The sequence below is a fragment of the Crinia signifera genome, chromosome 4, assembly GCF_055691185.1.
Source record: "Crinia signifera chromosome 4, ASM5569118v1, whole genome shotgun sequence".
In the NCBI taxonomy this organism is placed as follows: Eukaryota; Metazoa; Chordata; class Amphibia; order Anura; family Myobatrachidae; genus Crinia; species Crinia signifera.
Window position 1 is genome coordinate 231,374,045 of NC_139220.1, and position 17,543 is coordinate 231,391,587.

The 17,543-nt window shown below is 46.1% G+C and overlaps 1 protein-coding gene across 1 annotated transcript in view; it reads left to right on the forward strand.

Annotated features, from left to right (window-relative positions):
* Window positions 1-1,002: 1,002 nt before the first annotated feature.
* GALK2 (galactokinase 2) overlaps window positions 1,003-17,543 on the forward strand; it is a 166,561-nt gene continuing 150,020 nt past the window's right edge. Inside the window, exon 1 of the mRNA XM_083183955.1 lies at window positions 1,003-1,371. Within this exon, the coding sequence (XP_083040081.1) occupies window positions 1,316-1,371 (56 nt within the window). The 5' untranslated portion in view covers window positions 1,003-1,315. The remainder of the gene's footprint in view (window positions 1,372-17,543) is intronic.

A 17,543-nucleotide genomic window follows, 5' to 3' on the forward strand; every position in this document is an offset into this window, starting at 1 on the left:
GACAGCTCTGTTCCTGGGTGAGTGTTACATCCCCCACGCAATACCTCCCAACTTTTAGGTCCCAGTAATCGCGGCCGATAAGGGGCATGGCGTATGCGAACTAGATTGCATCACATCTAGTTCAAAATGCATGGTGCTTTAGGCCATCGCATGCGTTTTGAACTAGATGCGATGCAATCGAGTCCAAAACACACCGTGTATGGGCACCATAGTATGTATATATGAAAACCCCTCCCATGAAAATCCTGCGTTTGCCACTGTATGTGTATGCGTCGCAGACTCTACGGTGGCTTCGAGGAGCCAGCATCGGCGGGATCTGCAGGGAGCACTAAAAACACTAAACCTGCCATGCAGTGGAAGTGAAACTACTGATGAGCAGTGGGAGTGAAACTACAATTTTAGTAAAATTAATGATAATGAATAGACCCCACTAGTCCTTGCACCTTCACCCCAGGGAAGCTTTGCTCCATTTTGGCAGTAGCTTTTTTGGGGGGCTTTTTAGGATTGGTTTGGGCTTGTTTTTCACTTTACGGTTGCTTGTTCTTCATTTCAGAGTTGGCAACCCTAGGGTAGGGATGGCCATCGGCACATCCCCCATCGATGGTTGCCATCGATGGCTTCTAGAGCAGGAACCATCGATGGCTATAAACCATTCTATCTCACACCATCGATGGTTCCTGCCATCACTTAGCCGGGATCCGCACGCATGCGCAGAAGAAATGTTAGCCATCAATCCAGTTTAAGTTTCTTTTGCGCATGCACGCACCTTCCGGCGGGGTGGGCCGCCCGCAGCGATGCCGCTGGACGCAATGACGCTGCGCACGCAGTGCGCCCACAACTTTTGCCATCGGAAGCCATCCATCGATGGCATAAAACTATTCAACCATCCACTATCGATGCCCAAAACATCGAGCACTAGGTCCCAACCATCGATGTTTTGGGAACAGCGATAGTCGATGGCCATCCCTACCCTAGGGCATACCTGCTCACTCCCCCATTTGGCGCGTAGCCACCTGCTGCACCACTGTTTCAGTAATAAGTTGTCCCATAATGCCCTGTTATGTATTTCATAAAAAACACAATTATGCATATGCTCGCTGTGTGTGGGGCACTGGGGTGTACGCGGAATGTGCCACACAGCTGAGGGACGTGTGATTATTCCAGCACGTAGGCTAGGTACAAGGGATGCCGCATCCCGCCGCCGTGTACACCACCAGCAGGATTTCCGTGAGCTGCCGCCGCCTCCTGTATCCGGAAGCCGCCGTTGCTGCTGCTGCTTCTCTCCCCGCAGTTGAGTTCTCGCGTCCCCGTAAGAATGGCAGACCAGGCACCGCCGCCCACCGTCCGGGTACCGCCGACTGAGAACGGCAGGTGAGTGACCCGGTGTCAGCTGTGTTGGGGGGCGTCCTTATGTCACTTGACGTGCCGGGATGGGGGTAACTTCCCATTCTGAGAAGTTGCACCTCTGCTTCCCTGTCCCACCTCAGTGTCCTCTGTCACTGCAGCTGCCAGTGCCAAGTTCCAACTGCATGTGGAACAAAAGTACCAGCACACTTTGACTCTGGTTGGGAGGCACACAGTGGAAGTGTTTTGTCCCACAACAAAGATGGTTACATGCTGCCTGGTGCCTACCTGGCATTTTAGGTAAATTAAACCTTCCCTAGTGAGGTGTGTACACACTACACAGTATGCCCCACAAGAGAAATCATTGTGGAGTTCCCGGGCAAACGATATAGCACATACACACTGGGGCAGATGTATCAACTAGCGTTAAGTGCATATCTGCACTTAATGGGGCAGATGTATGAAGGTGCGTGATGGAGGAGAAGGGGTATCAGCGCATGTTATGTGCACTGATACCGCTTCTCCCATTGGACCAGATGCACTAAGGCAGCTTCAAAAGTGATAAAATGATGAGTGATAAACAACTAACCAATCAGCTCCTGCCTGACATTTTTCAAATACAGTCTGTGACGTGGCAGATGGGAGCTGATTGGATGGCTGTTTATCACTCTCCATTTTATCACTTTTAAAGCTTAGTGCATCTGGCCCCTTGTGTGAAGCAGTGACAGGAGCATGTCCATATCGACGCTGCTATCTAAATGATAGCAGGCCGATATGCAGGGTGAAAGTATGAATCGTTCCGCCCGCTGCTGCTATTGGCTTCAACAGCAACAGGCTGGCGAATGTCCATATCGAGGCTGCTATCTAAATGATAACAGACCGATATGCAGGGCAAATGTATAAACGGTCAGCAGCACTGACCGTTCCGCCCGCCGCTGCTGTTGGCTTTGCCAGCAACAGGCTGGCGATGCCCTATCTCCACAGCATGGACAGCACTGTCCCTGCTGCTGGCTGTGAGCTATGCTGGAGATCTCGCGTGAATATTGAGATCCCGCGCATGCCCAGTCTAGCCGTCCGGGTGGAGAGAGGGAGGATTTTTTAAAATGCGCAGGCATGAGGGGACGCCGATAAGGAAAGCCATTAACCCTGGGCACAACGTCTCTCCTTATCGGCGTGTGGGGGGGTTAATACATGAGGCCGCTATGGGTGCCCTCTTCTCCTCGTTATGCAGGAGAAGTGGGACCCGATATTTAACAAACAAAATTAGTTTGTTAATACATCTGCCCCAATGCTAGTTAACTGGGGGGGATTAAGTTTTTTTAGTTTTTTTATTTATAAGTAATGTGCGCTAAGGACAGCCCGCCGAGTAATGCTCCTGAAATTGCCCCAGCAAATAGTGGCCAGGGCGACACGGGGCAATTTAAGCCATTATCGCTGGCTAAATGGTCATTGAGCGACTGTATTGCCAGTGTATTTTTTGTGTTGTGGGAAATAAATCTCTCTGAGCGCACTCCCGCAGCCAGCCCTTAATAGTTGCTGGTCACAGGAGCATGCTCCTGCGATTATGGCTAAAATTTATGGTGCACAATGCACTGTGTACCAGCAACCAGCGATTTCTAGTCAAAATGAGGTAGAGACAGAATAGGTTGCAATTTTCAGCCAAAATTGCTGGTCACTGATCAAACTGAACAATATATTGCTGAGAGATACTGTATTAAGCCAAAATTGCTCAGCGACCATATTGCACCGTGTGTACACACCTAAATGCGTTAAATCGCCCCTGCCACGCCAGTATAACCACTTTGTTGCCCTATCCCCACTTCAGGGACAATGCTAGCCCTGCTGCTGGCTCTGGGCTGTGTCTAAATGTTGACACATTAGGTCGATAGTCAAAGGTTATTTCCTTTTTTTTATGTCCTGAATGTCAACATGGTCGACATGGACACCATATCGGTGACCGCGTCCTCTCGCATGGCTCGTTACACTCGGCACACTATTCTATTCTCCCTCCACACCCTAGTGGATGGTACAGCATGAAATATCTCCCTGTTGGAACATGCCAGCTTAAAAAAAAAGGTGAAAAATTAATGTTGAACTTTTGACTGTCGACATTCCCATTGTCGACCTAATGCTTGTGTCTGCCTTTTGACCTGTCGACTTTCACCATGTCGACCTTTTTCGTGTGTCGACCTAAGCCTCGTCAACCTTCAATGGTCGACCCAATGCATGTTGACCTAAGTGTCGACCATATACCTAGTTAGTGATGTAGTGCCTCCACACTAGATGCTATGCACGATAATATTGTTAACAATATCGTTATTGTGCATAGTGTGTGAGACTGTTGTGAAGTTATTGCTGTTGCTTCTTGAATGTGGTGGGGGTTACTGCTGTGTGAGGGAAGTCAGCCGGAGTCACATGATGGCAGCGGTATAAAAGGTCCCTATGTAAAAATAAATGCAGATTCAGGTATTGCACAACAGTGTCTCCACTTGTGAGCTGCAGCTGTGTGGCTAGTTCTGTATGCAGTGTTGATAAATATGACCTAAGATTGGACAGTAATGCTCTTTGACAAGTCAATTACTTCGATGTTAAAGTTCCAGCTGTCTCTAATGTTCCACGATAGTCCCAATGTTTAATTTCTGAAGTCCTTTTTATCAAATGTAAAGCCGGGACATAGCATTCTCCTAAGAACTTTCGGAAACTGTATCTTGGGGGTTATTCATAACCTGATTGTACGGCTGCGAATTCGCACAGCTGATGATTATCAATACACTGGCAGGTGTATGGTCCGCAATGCTCACGTGCGACATTGTGCTGCGATGAAAGCCTTCTACATTTTGTGTTTGATAACCGCCAGCTTAATGTTAAGGAAAGCGCTAGGTGTGACAGAAAAAAATGCTGGAAGTGTTAATGAAAACGCAGGCAGGATTTTATTATAGCGGGGTGGCATGTACATGCTCGCTGTCTGCTGCACATTTGTGGCTGTGTGATCAGGTCTGAATTAGGCCCCTTGTCTTGGCATTTCTTGTATTATTAATATTTATCAATTTGCACCAACTTCATCTTAAATTTCAACTAAAATGTCAGTAAACTCTTGCTGCTCTGCTAAATTACACCAAATGTTTCTTGGTACTGTATGAATGGTGCAACAGTAATGTAGACAAAAAATTATTCTGGCTGATCTTTAATGCTAGGTACACACTGGGTGATTATATTGCTAATGATATGCACAATATTGATATCGTTATTGGTATATCCTGCATATTGTCTAGTCAGTGTGTATGTTCAATATCGTTAACGATGAGCGCTCTCGCACAGCCAAAACAATCCCACTGTTGTCTGTACAATGCATGTAAGGGGAGGGTGACGTCATTGACCGATATTGTTACCGATAGTGTGTATTCCCTGTATCATTTGCCCGCAGCACCGCTGATCTACAGTAGTTAATAAAATCGTGGTGCTCCAAATCGCCCAGTGTGTACATAGCCCGACCCAGCATTTGGAAGAAGGATCCAAGCCGGGTCGGATCCGGGATTTACAACGTTTATACTGCGGTGCATGAAGATGACATCATCTACAAGTGCCGGGAACGCGGTGATCCTCGCTGGAAACACCGATCGCTGTGCTGGGGGCAGCCAAGCACCAAGGTAAGCTGCTGGGCTGCCACCAGCAACCCCCCCAGCCGTAGTCAGGGAGGTGAATGGATGCTGCACATAGGCATCCATTCACCTCCTCCGCTGCCGCCTGGACCTGGATAGAAGTCCCGTGTAAAAGGACACGGCGTGTCCCATTTACACCGCCTCTGACCCGCCGAAGACCCGGGGTTTTGCGGCGGTGTAAGGCGTATAAGTCAAAGCCGACGTCATCTGCTCTTCGTTTGTGCAGCTCAGTCCCTGCAGACGGGATAGAGCTTTCAAACTTGCTACCAAAAAGTAATTATTATTTACATTCTGAGATAAAAAATAGCTCCCTGCATGTTAGAATTCTATTCTTCATTGTGTTATCGACTCATTTCACTAATGGTTCCCATACACAGTTTGTTTTGGGCTGCCGATGCGATGTGCACTCCTGTACAGTCCAAAAAGTATGTGCTGCAGGTACTTTTTGAACTAGATGACCTAGTTTTTAGTTTAAATCACACATAGGAAGTGTTTTGGGTACTTGTGTAGTTTGGCGGCGCCCATCGCATCGCATACCATAAGGCATACGATGGTATGCGATGTATGACATTGTATATGGCATACAATGCCATACAATGCGATGCAATGCGATAAAACATTGTATAAGCACCCGCCACCCCCCCCCCACTATAAACGTGAACCCGAAGCGTGGCGAGCGGCGGCGGTACGCATCCTCCGACCTTTTCATACCCCCACTATCCACGTCGGCGTGGAGTTGAGAATAGAAAGTGTGGCGAGCGCAGCGAGCCACCGAGCCCGAAGCGTGGCGAGCGCAGCGGATACCTGTGAAGGCCGCGAGGGGACTCCAATACCTGTGAAGGTATCCGCGGGGCTCGCCACGCTTCGGGCTCGGTGGCTCGCTGCGCTCGCCACACTTTCTATTCTCAACTCCACGCCGACGTGGATAGTGGGGGTATGAAAAGGTCGGAGGACGCGTACCACCGCCCCTCCCGGGCTCGATGCGCTCGCCACGCTTTGGGTTCACGTTTATAGTGGGGGGGGGTGGCGTGGGGGTGCATTTAACATTGTAAGCACCCATTAGGGTGCTTAAAAGCACCCTTTTGGGTGCTTATAGAATCTTTCATCGCATAGGGGGCAAAAATCGCGTTGCATCGCATGCCATCGGGTGCATGGCATGCGATGCGATTAAAACATCGAGCAATGGAGATCGGGGGCGCCGCCAAAATACACAAGTACCGTGTTTTGAACTAGATACGAGGCGATCTAGTTCAAAACTCATGGTGCGCATTGCACTGTGTATGGGCGGCTTTAAGGTCTTATCTGGTTCACTGAAATGATCTCAAGTAAGCACTGCAGCAATGTTGATATTTGTATTGCAAATGTTATTTGAAAATCGCAATAAAATAGGATATACAGTATAGTATATACTTTCCTTGATTTTGAATTTGCTGGATTTATTTACTGTATTTAATTACTAATTAAAATGACACCAGGGCCTGATTATTGGGGGTGGTGCTACTTACACATGTCAGGAGCTGCCAGATTTTGCTGTGCCTGTGTGTGCGTGTGTGTTTCCTGAATGGAGCTCCATTGGGTGCCATCCAGTGGTTGGTTGACGGCACCACAGAGGTAAAGAGCACCATTAGGCTTTTTTATACAGGATTTTTTTGTCCAATGGTTATTTTTTTTTTCTGAAGGCCCATACACGCTGGGCGATTTTTGAGCTGAAAGCAGCTGTTTTGACATTTGAACTGCTTTCAGCTCAAAAAGCACACAGTGCGTACGGGCCAGCGTGCTCCTGCATCATTGCCAGCCGCCTCTCACCTGTTCGTATTATCAGTAGATGAGCGATGTGTTGGATGGCTTTCCATAGTGTCCTGCTATGGTAAGTCGTCCACTCCAACGACGAGCTTTCTTCAACTAGCCTTCTCTGGTGAGCCCTGGCTCACCAAGGCTTATTATCATCTATTGTTTTCAGCTGCAATACAATACATAGAACAATACAGTATAGTCTTCCCTCTAGAAATGAGGGCGGGCAGGGCGCCGCAGCGCAAGGGGGGCAGACCGGGCCCGCCGACGTCACAATTGTGGGCAGTCCCGGGCAGAGAAGTCACGAAAAGGGGCGTGCCCGGGCCGCGACGTCACGAAAATGGGCGGGGCCGGCACCGCCGAAGTTACCGTGCTGTCGGGGAAGAGCTGGGAATCGCCGTCTAAGGCGGCGCTGCGCTTCCCCGTGCACACAGCCAGGGCAGGCACCACGCTGTTTTAGCGGGGTGCTGTTAGCAGGGCAGGGCGCATTTTGCCCTGTAAAAATCGGGCAGGGCGCAGCGCCCCGCTAAAACAGCCTAGCGGGAACACTACAGTAGTGGATTAGCAAGGGATCCGGACTATTTGTCTACAGCATGCAAAAAGGCCGACACTACCATTAGGTTGACAGTCAAAAGGTCGACATGGGTTTTTTCACTGTTTTTTGATCCGACATGTGCTGAAAGGCGGTATTTCATGCCCTACCATCCACTAGGGCAGGGCTGGGCAATTGCGGCCCTCCAGATGTTGATGAACTACACATCCCAGCATGCCTTGCATCAGTTTCAGCATGGCCACATAGCAAAACGTATGCAAAGCATCCTGGGATGTGTAGTTCATCAACATCTGGAGGGCCGCAATTGCCCAGCCCTGCACTAGGGCGTGGTGGGAGAATAAAATAGTGTGCCGAGCGCAGAGAAGCACCGTGCCCGAAGCATTGTGAGGGGCTGTGGTTCACTTCAAACTGTGTCCATGTTGACTGTGTCGAAATTTGGTAAAAAAAAAACAGTGAAAAAACCCATGTCGGCCTAGACACTGTCGACATAATGGTAGTGTCGACCATTTTGCATGTCGACCATTTTGCATGTCGACCATTTTGCATGTCGACCATTTTGCTTGTTGACCTAATGGTGTCGACCTAATGGTTGTCTATCTTTTTGCTGTAGATCCCTTCTCCCGGTTCCGGTTGTAAATGTAGTGAGTAATGTGTGTTATACTATCTTAGGCTACGCAATGGACCTTTTTCAGGTCTGTTTGGAAGGCAGCGTGTGTTCGCACGAGTGTGTGCGCCCACGGCGAACAAACTGTTCACTGGGTGCAAGCACCCAACCTTGAGTGCAGGGGGTGGCGGGCCAAACCATTTGCATATGGGAACGCCCAGCATTTCATGGGCGTTCCCAAGAGATCGCTGGACATTCTCATGCTAATGTTACGATGGTGCAGGGGATGGGCAGCTGACATCACCAGATGTCGGCTGCCTGCCCTCTTCCTTCAGAATGTGCACGTACATCTAAGGTTGCTCTGAGCAACCTTAGATATGCATGCACGTTCCACATCATTCGATGGTCGTTGACCATCGAATGATGTGGGTGTTCCCCCGCAGGCTGCAAATAGATGTTTATATAAAACATCCATTCGCAGCAAGTGCGAACGCATGCTGTGAATGGGTGGCGGCCAGGCCACCATTCACAAGGCAGGGTTTGGTGGACTGCGAATTCACAGCTTTGAAAATCAACCAGAATAACCCCCAATGTACGTTCTATTCTATATGCTGTCCCACAATGTTACATATGCTTGCTTTCGCTTATTACACCTCACCTATTACAATCCTTTAATCATCTTGAAAAACATAACCCTCACAGAATACATCCAACAACTGTTACTGCATTAGAGCAATGGTATACCGAACGCACAGGCATTCTCTATAAACAAGGTATGAAAGTACATTACTAAGATTTTACTTGTACTACTACACATAAAACCCGCAAGTCCACAGCAGCAGCGTCTCTCACATGTGCCCACGGTCACCTCACGTCTGTGAAGTGAGTTCAAACACTGCTAGCTTAAGTTAGGTGATTCCCCCAATTCGACTTTTGTAAAAGCAGCTCTTTTACAAAAGTCGAATTGGGGGAATCACCTGAGGTGACCGTGGGCTCGTGTAAGAGACTGACACCAACTGCCAGCGACTTGGCATCTGCATCGTGCGGGTTGTAGAACGGAGGGCCTCAGACTTCTAACATCTTAACCACTTGCGGATATAGCCCTCCCGCCTCCCTGCCAGAACAGCACTGAATACAACTGACAAATTGCCTGGAACCTGTGAGTACTATACAAATACTGGATACAAATTTCTGCCCTTTTTGCTACAGCCAAAACAAAAATGTATACGGTTTAAACTGGCTTAATAGCAGTCTGGATATTTAAGTGGAAGGACTAATGCACTTGTGATCCTGGGTCTACTAAATTCACCTAATTAATGAATTTTTTATAAAGTAAATACTATGCATATATTTATTGGTTTATTTTAGGTGGCCACCGATTATTGAACGTATATCTACATATACATTTTATTGTGAGAATAAAACTCGTTTTTTTTTTATATAACTGTGTCTAGCAGTGCTTTAAACATACATGGACCTTTGATTAAATAAGCGCAGCCTTTATGGTATATTTTGCAATCTGAGTAGGGATGCCAATCCTGGGGCACGTTATAAATCCCGGTATGCGGGATGAAAATATGCTCAATCCTGTGATTCCCAGAAAATAACCGCTCCCCCCGGCCCCCCCCCCCCCCCCCAGTGGGCACATTTATTCACAAGGGCGGTCGGGACCGGAAGAGCAGGGGTGCAGCAGTATAGTTTCTGGTACTGTAGCACACAACTGTCACATATCAAACGAATCCACAGTTTCCTGTTGTGTCCTAGACACGCTGTGTTGCGGCTAAAGCTCTGAACACACTTGGCCGATTTTGACCCATTATGTCATGTTGGCCCCATTCTGAATGGCATATCACTCATTGTATATGCCCAATATGCGAAGCCTGTGGCATGCGTAATGAAGGTTGTGTTGTTCTGACCTTTATTGCATCATTCAGTGTACACCCAAGATCTGATATATCGGTCCATCAGACCAACATATTGGCTGTGGAAGCATCGCACCATTGTGTAGCCAAGATGTATTTTCTGCAAAAAAGATGCCTGGTGCTAATAGTGTCATGGGACCTGGTGCGCCGAAAGTTGCTTTTTGGCAAAACTGCACCTATGAAGGATGAGGTTAAATATTACTATCATGGCTAACACATTCTACCAGTCTGACTAGTGTAAATACACTACATGGAAGAAAGTCATTGGGCACCACATGCGTTTATTTACAATCAATAGGGGGTAGGTCCACCTTTTGCAGAAATAACAGCAGCTACTCGTCGTGGTAAACTTTCTACAAGTTTGTGTAGCGCACACATAGTGGGATATTGTGCCATTCCTCCTGCAGTACAGTCACCAACTGTGGTAGTGTAGAAGGGCAAGGCAACCACAACCTGTTGTTCTATGGGGTTCAAATCAGGGCTTTGCACAATATGTTTAAAAAAAGGGGTGGTGAACCAAACTAAGCGCTTCCCTTGTGTGGGCACCACAAAAATGAGTGAGGGTAATGATGTTATACTTCCTTTCTGCGATGTCAAAAATTCTTTCAAATCCAGATGGATAACTCGTGGGATCAATTTTCCAATATATGGATATGAAATATAAGAAAAAATTGCAATGTGTATATCTATAACAATATTTCTTCTCTCAAATATAATCGGCGACCAAAAGGAATGCGCACCTCACTTACACATGTGAGATGCGGTCATACATATAATGGTTTCTTTTATCGAAATATGGGTAGCATACCCGTACTCATGATGTACTGTGTCTTTCAACTCCCATCAAGGTATCTTTGTAATCCCTCTTGTTTTTAAAAAAGCACACGTTTATTAACAAATACAAATGGTTAAAAATAATTCCATTAAGATACAAAGGAGGATAAGGCAGGGTTCTAAGGTGTTTGAAGGTCCACACACTTAGGTTTTATCCGGAAAAAACAATAAGGCTTGAACCTGTCAGTCACTCTACAGCTCTTACCTTTAGTCCTTCCTTAGGATTAAATAAAGGGTGACAAGTTCCTCAAATCGACATGTTTCGGGACATCCAGTCCCTTTCTCAAGATGGGATCCTGTCACGAACTGAAACTGCTTATATACCCTGCACATGCGGTGCTTTGCACAGGCCACGCTAGTTGGGTGACGCAATTTTCGTCATACCACTCCATTGTAGCCCTCGAAACATGACCTGTCGCGTTGTCGTCCTGGAACACACAATCGTCGTTCCCATAGAAACGCCACAACGTAGGTAACATGGAGTTATCCAGAATATCTCGGTAGGTCTCCGATGTCATGTTCCCATGCACCTGTACTAGTGGGCCCACGCCATGCCAGCAGAAACAACCCCAGAACATGATGCCTCCACCTCCAAATTTTAATGTTGGCACTACACATTCGGGTAACAGGCGTTCTCCAGGCAATCGCCATACCCACACTTTCCCATCTGATCGAAACAATGTGAAGCGTGATTCATCGCTCCATAGGACTTGTTTCCATTGCTCCACTGTCCAGTTATTCCGCTCCTTACACCAACGAAGTCTCTGTCGTGTATTGGTTTTTGTGATCAGAGGCTTGTGAGCCGAAGCTCGACCATGATAACCGAGTGCGTTTCCTGTCTGTCATTTTATCAGCAAATGATCTGCTACGACACTTGCTTCCATATTTATACATGTAGGAAGAGTCCATATTCACTTCAGTCAGGATGATTCCATTAATTCAGAGTTAAACCAGGGTGTCCAATGACTTTCTTCCACATAGTGTATGTAGACAGTTAGCTGTCTACACTACTGACAACTAGTAAAGTTGTGTATCTACATTATAAGCACATTTATGCAATATCTAACCATGCCATCGCGGTCCTCAATTTCCTTTTACTCTTGCTCTTCAAAACGCTCGCTGGCTCTTTCCTTACTGCTAGATTTTACCACGAGATGTTGCTGACTATTTTTATCACTTTTTTTTGTTAGAGACCTGTGCAGTACAATGCCTCCTCCTTAATTTTACCTGAATGGGTAATCCTAGGCCTAATAACTAAACCCTACATGCTAACTCCTGATAGTTTCAGTGGTGACTAGTATTTTTATTTAGTGTTTTGCATGGACTTCGTGGGAGCCTCGCTTTACAAATAATCTTACAGTAAATTATTATATTCTGGAAAGTTTTATTGACCGTATAACCCCCATGCTCAATACCAGATACATCTTTGCTTTCAACAAAGCAAGTGGTATGACTGGAGTGTAGTTGACAGAACCATGCAAGCAGTGCTTTACCAGGGGATAGGCAGAGACAGGTTCATGTGAAAGACAAAGCTTGGTCGACAGTCAAACAGTGAAAAACCCCATGTCGACCTTTTGACTGTCAACTTAGACCATGTTGACCTAATGCTTGTGCCGACATAATGACTTGTCGACTATGTTCCATGTCGACATAGTGGTGTCGTCCTGATGACTGTTGACCAACATGCTGTCGACCTAATGATTGCATCCCACAAGAAGCACTAAGGAGTAGGTGAGGAGAATTGTCAGATGGACCTGATCAATAATGCCCAAAGACTTCCTTAAATAGTGAGGAGGAACTTCTGGCCATTTAAATTTTATAAAATCTATTATATCTTTCCCTTGGAGTTTTATAATGTCTTTTTCAATAATAAAATTAGGTTGGAAATGTTCATCCTTGGACCATTTAGTTGAGGTTATCGGTTTCCCATTGGTTGATCTTGGCATCCATATATCATCTGCTTACATCTACCATCTCTTTCTCTGTATCTCTTTTTCTGCCATTGGTAACCGTTCCATTCCTTGAATGCACTCTGTTTCCTACAGCCTTCTGTGTTCTATCATGTAATCATGTCTTTATCTATTCAACCATATTAGGAGTCGCTTCATTTGTTTTGCATGCCAATCTCCCGCCTAAAGTGACAGGAGATTGTGAGTGCAATGTTTTTTACGTGCTATTTGCACCCAAACAGATTGGGTTTAGTTGTGTAAAATGGCTTAGCCCCACAAATATCATGCCCGCATCGTGAAAAGGCACCCAAACGGGTCCATTTTTCTCACATTTTAGCTTACTGCAGCTTATCGTGCCCGAACGGAGCAACAACTGAAATGCTTCATTGGCTGCCAATAGTGGTCACAGGGAAAAACAGTTGAATTCCTCCCTTAAAATCCAATTCCTAGCTTTCAAGGTAATTTAACAGTCTGCTATGTGGGACAGTGTCACATATTTACTACATTCTAGATCACTGGTGTCAAACACAAGGCCCGCGGGCCAAATCCGGCCCGCCAGACCTCGACATGTGGCCCGCGCAGCCGCCGCCACCCACCCCCCGCCTGGCGCCGATTACATTACTGCGGGAAGCCATCACAGTGTGAGTGTCACATCACATTCAGTGACACTCACATGACGACTCGAGACTGAGAGACATACCTAACAACGTGAGGAAGCCGGGTGACACAGTCACTCCACCACGGCGCTCGCTGGGAGGAGGAGGGAGGCAGGACAGTGGACACAGACTTGTTAGTGTTACTGTGTGACGTGCCCGGCTCCTCCTGCAGGCAGCGGCTACGGCGCTGCCATGTGTGACACACGCCCGCCTGACAGCAGTGCCAGTGACACCGTGACGTGCATGCTGCTGCTGCTGCCTGTCTGACTTGGACGCCGGCCCGGCGGTGAGCTGCCTCCTGCCTGTGGTCCTGCGCTACGCAGCAGTGGCATCAGTTGGTTCAGTATATTTACTGTAAGTTCGGCAGTGGGGTGGGCACAGTTGTGTTGTCCAGAGTCCGTGGCCGGGCAGGCACACAGCCGCAGCCTGAGCCCACAAATCTGCAGTGCGGCTGCCTGTGTCCAGGGTCATTATCATTATCTGTCCCACTGTCACCACCAGTCCAGAACTCTAGCGAACCCAGAGGCCCAGGTCACCTGCTGGGCGATCTGACGTCACGTCACTGTGCCCTGTCCCAGGCCCCCAGCCAATCTCCCTGCTAGTTGTTATTACTTACATTGGGGCAGATGTATTAAGCCTGGCGAAGAGATAAACTGGAGATAAAGTGGAAGGAGATAACGCACCAGCCAATCAGCTTCCAACTGTCATATTTCAAACACTGCTGATTGGCTGGTGCGTTATCTCCTTCCACTTTTTCTCCACTTTATCTCCAGTTTATCTCTTCGCCAGGCTTAATATATCTGCCCCCGTATTACAAAAAAACAGTAAAAATTGAATGCAGTGACAATAATTTATGATAATAAAGAGTGGGGGTTGCAGGGTGAAACGTGCAAATTTGCATGCGTACGTGCCAATGTGAATAAGGGCCAATAAGTAGTAGATTTTCTTTTCAAGGCCTTGAAAAAGAGACCATTGTGGTCTTGAAACGCGTTGGCCGTGGAGCTAGAGGGGTACTTACACAGGACTACCACCGAGAGAGGCTACAGGGACGCCTGGTTATACCAACTGCCTATTTTGTCTGCATTTCCTGTGGACAACTGGAATCGGTGAGAGTCTGCTGATTTGACCCCCCTCACATTGTCATTTTAAATTGTATTTGCAAATAAAAGCGGTATTACACCATACCAGCTTTTTCTCTTCTTTTCTATACACCACATCGACCGTGGTATTTTGAGGTGATCTGACGGTGATTAAACCGCTCCCCCCAAAAACGATTGAGGTCTGCCGTGAAAAGTAGACCAAAACACACGGTACGAGGCTGCTTGTTATTTTGTATATAAAACCTATTACATTGTATCAAAGCGATATCATACCATACCAGTGTGTTAATTGTTTTACATGTGGAAGTGAAAGTGAATATCTGGGATCTGACGGCAAAAAGAACCGCTCCCCCCCCAAAGCCTGTTTGGTCTGCATAAAAGTAGACCAAACCATATGGAGTCTGATTTTTTCCCCAAAAAGAAAATCTACTACTTATTGTATTTTATATTTTGAGTGATAATGCACTATTGTGGTATTATTTCTTTTGTGTTTTGGGTATCCACCTGCTGAGAGACACAAATTAGGATCAGCGCTCAGGAACATTGTCGGTACCCCCCAATTTCTATGCATGTTTCTTCTGTATGTGAGGTGATACATACGAACTGACAATAATCTAGAGCAGCGATTTATAGCGCAAGGTTAATCTAAAAATAAACTCTTTTTCTCACATATGTTTTTGATCCGCTACACTCCGTGTGCATTGGATCTGAGCATCTAGATTGCAAGTGCTGCACATAAGATCTGTTGGATTGGGAAGCCTCCGGCAGCACTTGCTGGGATTTCATGTGATAGGGTAGAGGGTTGACAGTTGATCCCCTGGTAGAGATGATTTTTCATTACTATCTCGCATTAGAGGAAGTGATTATTGAATTTTGTGATATCCTGAGAAGGAAAGAACAGAGACAAGCAGCTTGGACAACATTCGGACTGACTAGTGTCAGTTGTACACATGTTTTGTGCAACATTCCATTTGCTGTCCTAGCAACTTTTTTGTCTGAAGATGACAGAAATTCATGAAAAATAGATGGTAATGTTCCAGGCTGCTAATTGTGAGGACTGCAGATCGAAAATCACTATAGAGCAGAGATTTTTTACCGATATTGATTTCTAGAACATTCCGGAACATATCTGCGTGTTTCTGGTGACAGGGTTATCAAGAGATATAGGGCCCGATTCAGACCTAATCGCTGGGCTGCAAGTTTTCAGAGCCCAGCGATCAGGTAAACTCATTTGCAGCTGTGCACATTAGGGTAAAACCATTTGTAGTCACTCGCCATTGATTGGTTTTCCCTTATTTTTGCAGCCCCGAGTAAGCCAGGACGCGGTGCTGCTGACATCAGTGACCCTCCCTCCCAACTGCCGGGGAAAGCCTGCGTTTTCTGGGGCACTCCCAGAAAACACAGGGTTACCACCCCCCAAAGGGCACATGGTGTCAATCACCCTGTGAGCAGCCATCGCTGGCTGCCTTCACACATGCGCACAGTGTACCATGTGGAGTCGTTTAATAATCGCTTGGGCTGAGTACACTCACTGAGCAATATGCTGGTACGTCACTCAGTTTGTATTCTCAAAATGTTCGCTCCCAGGTTCACATGCAACGTCATCAGGTTTGATGTCCCTAGCACCCTGTAGTATGCTAATATTGTGTTCGTGTATGCTGGCTGAGAGGGGTTCGTTCCAATGTCTGAACAAATGGCCATTGCTTCAGTGTGTACCCAGCTTAAGGTATTAATTACCCACATACCTGGACCCTTACAGTTTTAGAATTTTTTTTGTCTTTATGCATTTTATCAATTTATCCACTAGCTTAAAGCAGTATAATATATTTCCGCTATTACAGACTTTTTTTTTTCTAAAGTGTAAAGTTAATATAATGACAAGAATTCTAATTATGTTGACCTAATGTGATTTCTGTCCATAGTATATATATTTTCGCCAATATAACATTTGCTAAAATATCTAATTACTATTAAGTCTGAGTATTTTTCTGTTGTTAGAATAGTCATTTAAGAAGCTTGTAGCAGCCATGACTTCATATGTGTTTACAGTAATTTGTGCAAGAATTAATTTCTTTGAATAAATAGCACCATCTAGTGGGTAAATTTATAACTCTACATTTACTTTTCACCTATAATTGCCTTTATTATCCTCATTTAAGAACATTATGGCGGAGGACAGAATTATCTTTAAGGGCCAGATGTACTAAGCCTTGAAACGTGATAAAATTTAGAGTGATAAACAACCAGCCAATCAGCTCCTGCCTGACATTTTTCAAACCCAGACTGTGATATGGCAGGTAGGAGCTGATTGGCTGGCTTTTTATCACTCTATAGCAGCCCATACACGCTGCAATGCAGGGCTGTCCGTTCTGTGCTTTGAGGTGCGCGCTCCCGCGGCACCTCATCGCACAGTACAAAAAGTATGTGCTTGCACATACTTTTTGTACTTAGGTTTCATCAAATTGCATCGCATTGCATGCACAACGAATGCACATGCAATGCAATGTGATCCATGCTATTGAAGCCCGCAACGCACGCCCGCATCGGGATGTGTATGGGCTGCTTAAATTTTAGCAATTTTTAAGCTTAGTACATCTCACCCAATATCTCTAGTAGAATTGTTCAAATTATTAGTATATAAAGAGCCTGAGTCGCGCCACAGCAGACAGCGACATTCCAGGCAGGGAAGAGGAACTGCATGGATTTTTAAAGATAGTGGGTGCTAGAATGAACATAATATGTTGGATGTTGTCATGTAGACTGATCCTTTTTTTTTTTTTTTTTTTCTTCTGTGCATGCGGCTAAGTCGTGCCACTCATGTGTTGCTATTGTGTTCAGTCGCGATTCTAGATGCATGAAAAATATTGAAAATATTTTTCTTAGCTGGTGACAGTGATGTGGTTCACCAGTCAGTGTTTCTGCGTGTTAACAGTGGCTGTGTCAGTCTTTGTACATTTAGACACATGGTTGTAAATCGGGAAAGGACTTTGTAGTGGAATTTGCTCAAAGTCATAGATGGGTGACTGCCAGTAGACATGCGGCGTAACGCCTAATCAACCACTAAAGCGGCAGTACGATGACAAATCTTAATATCATGAAAAATATAAATATGTAGAAGCAGTTTGGCAGAC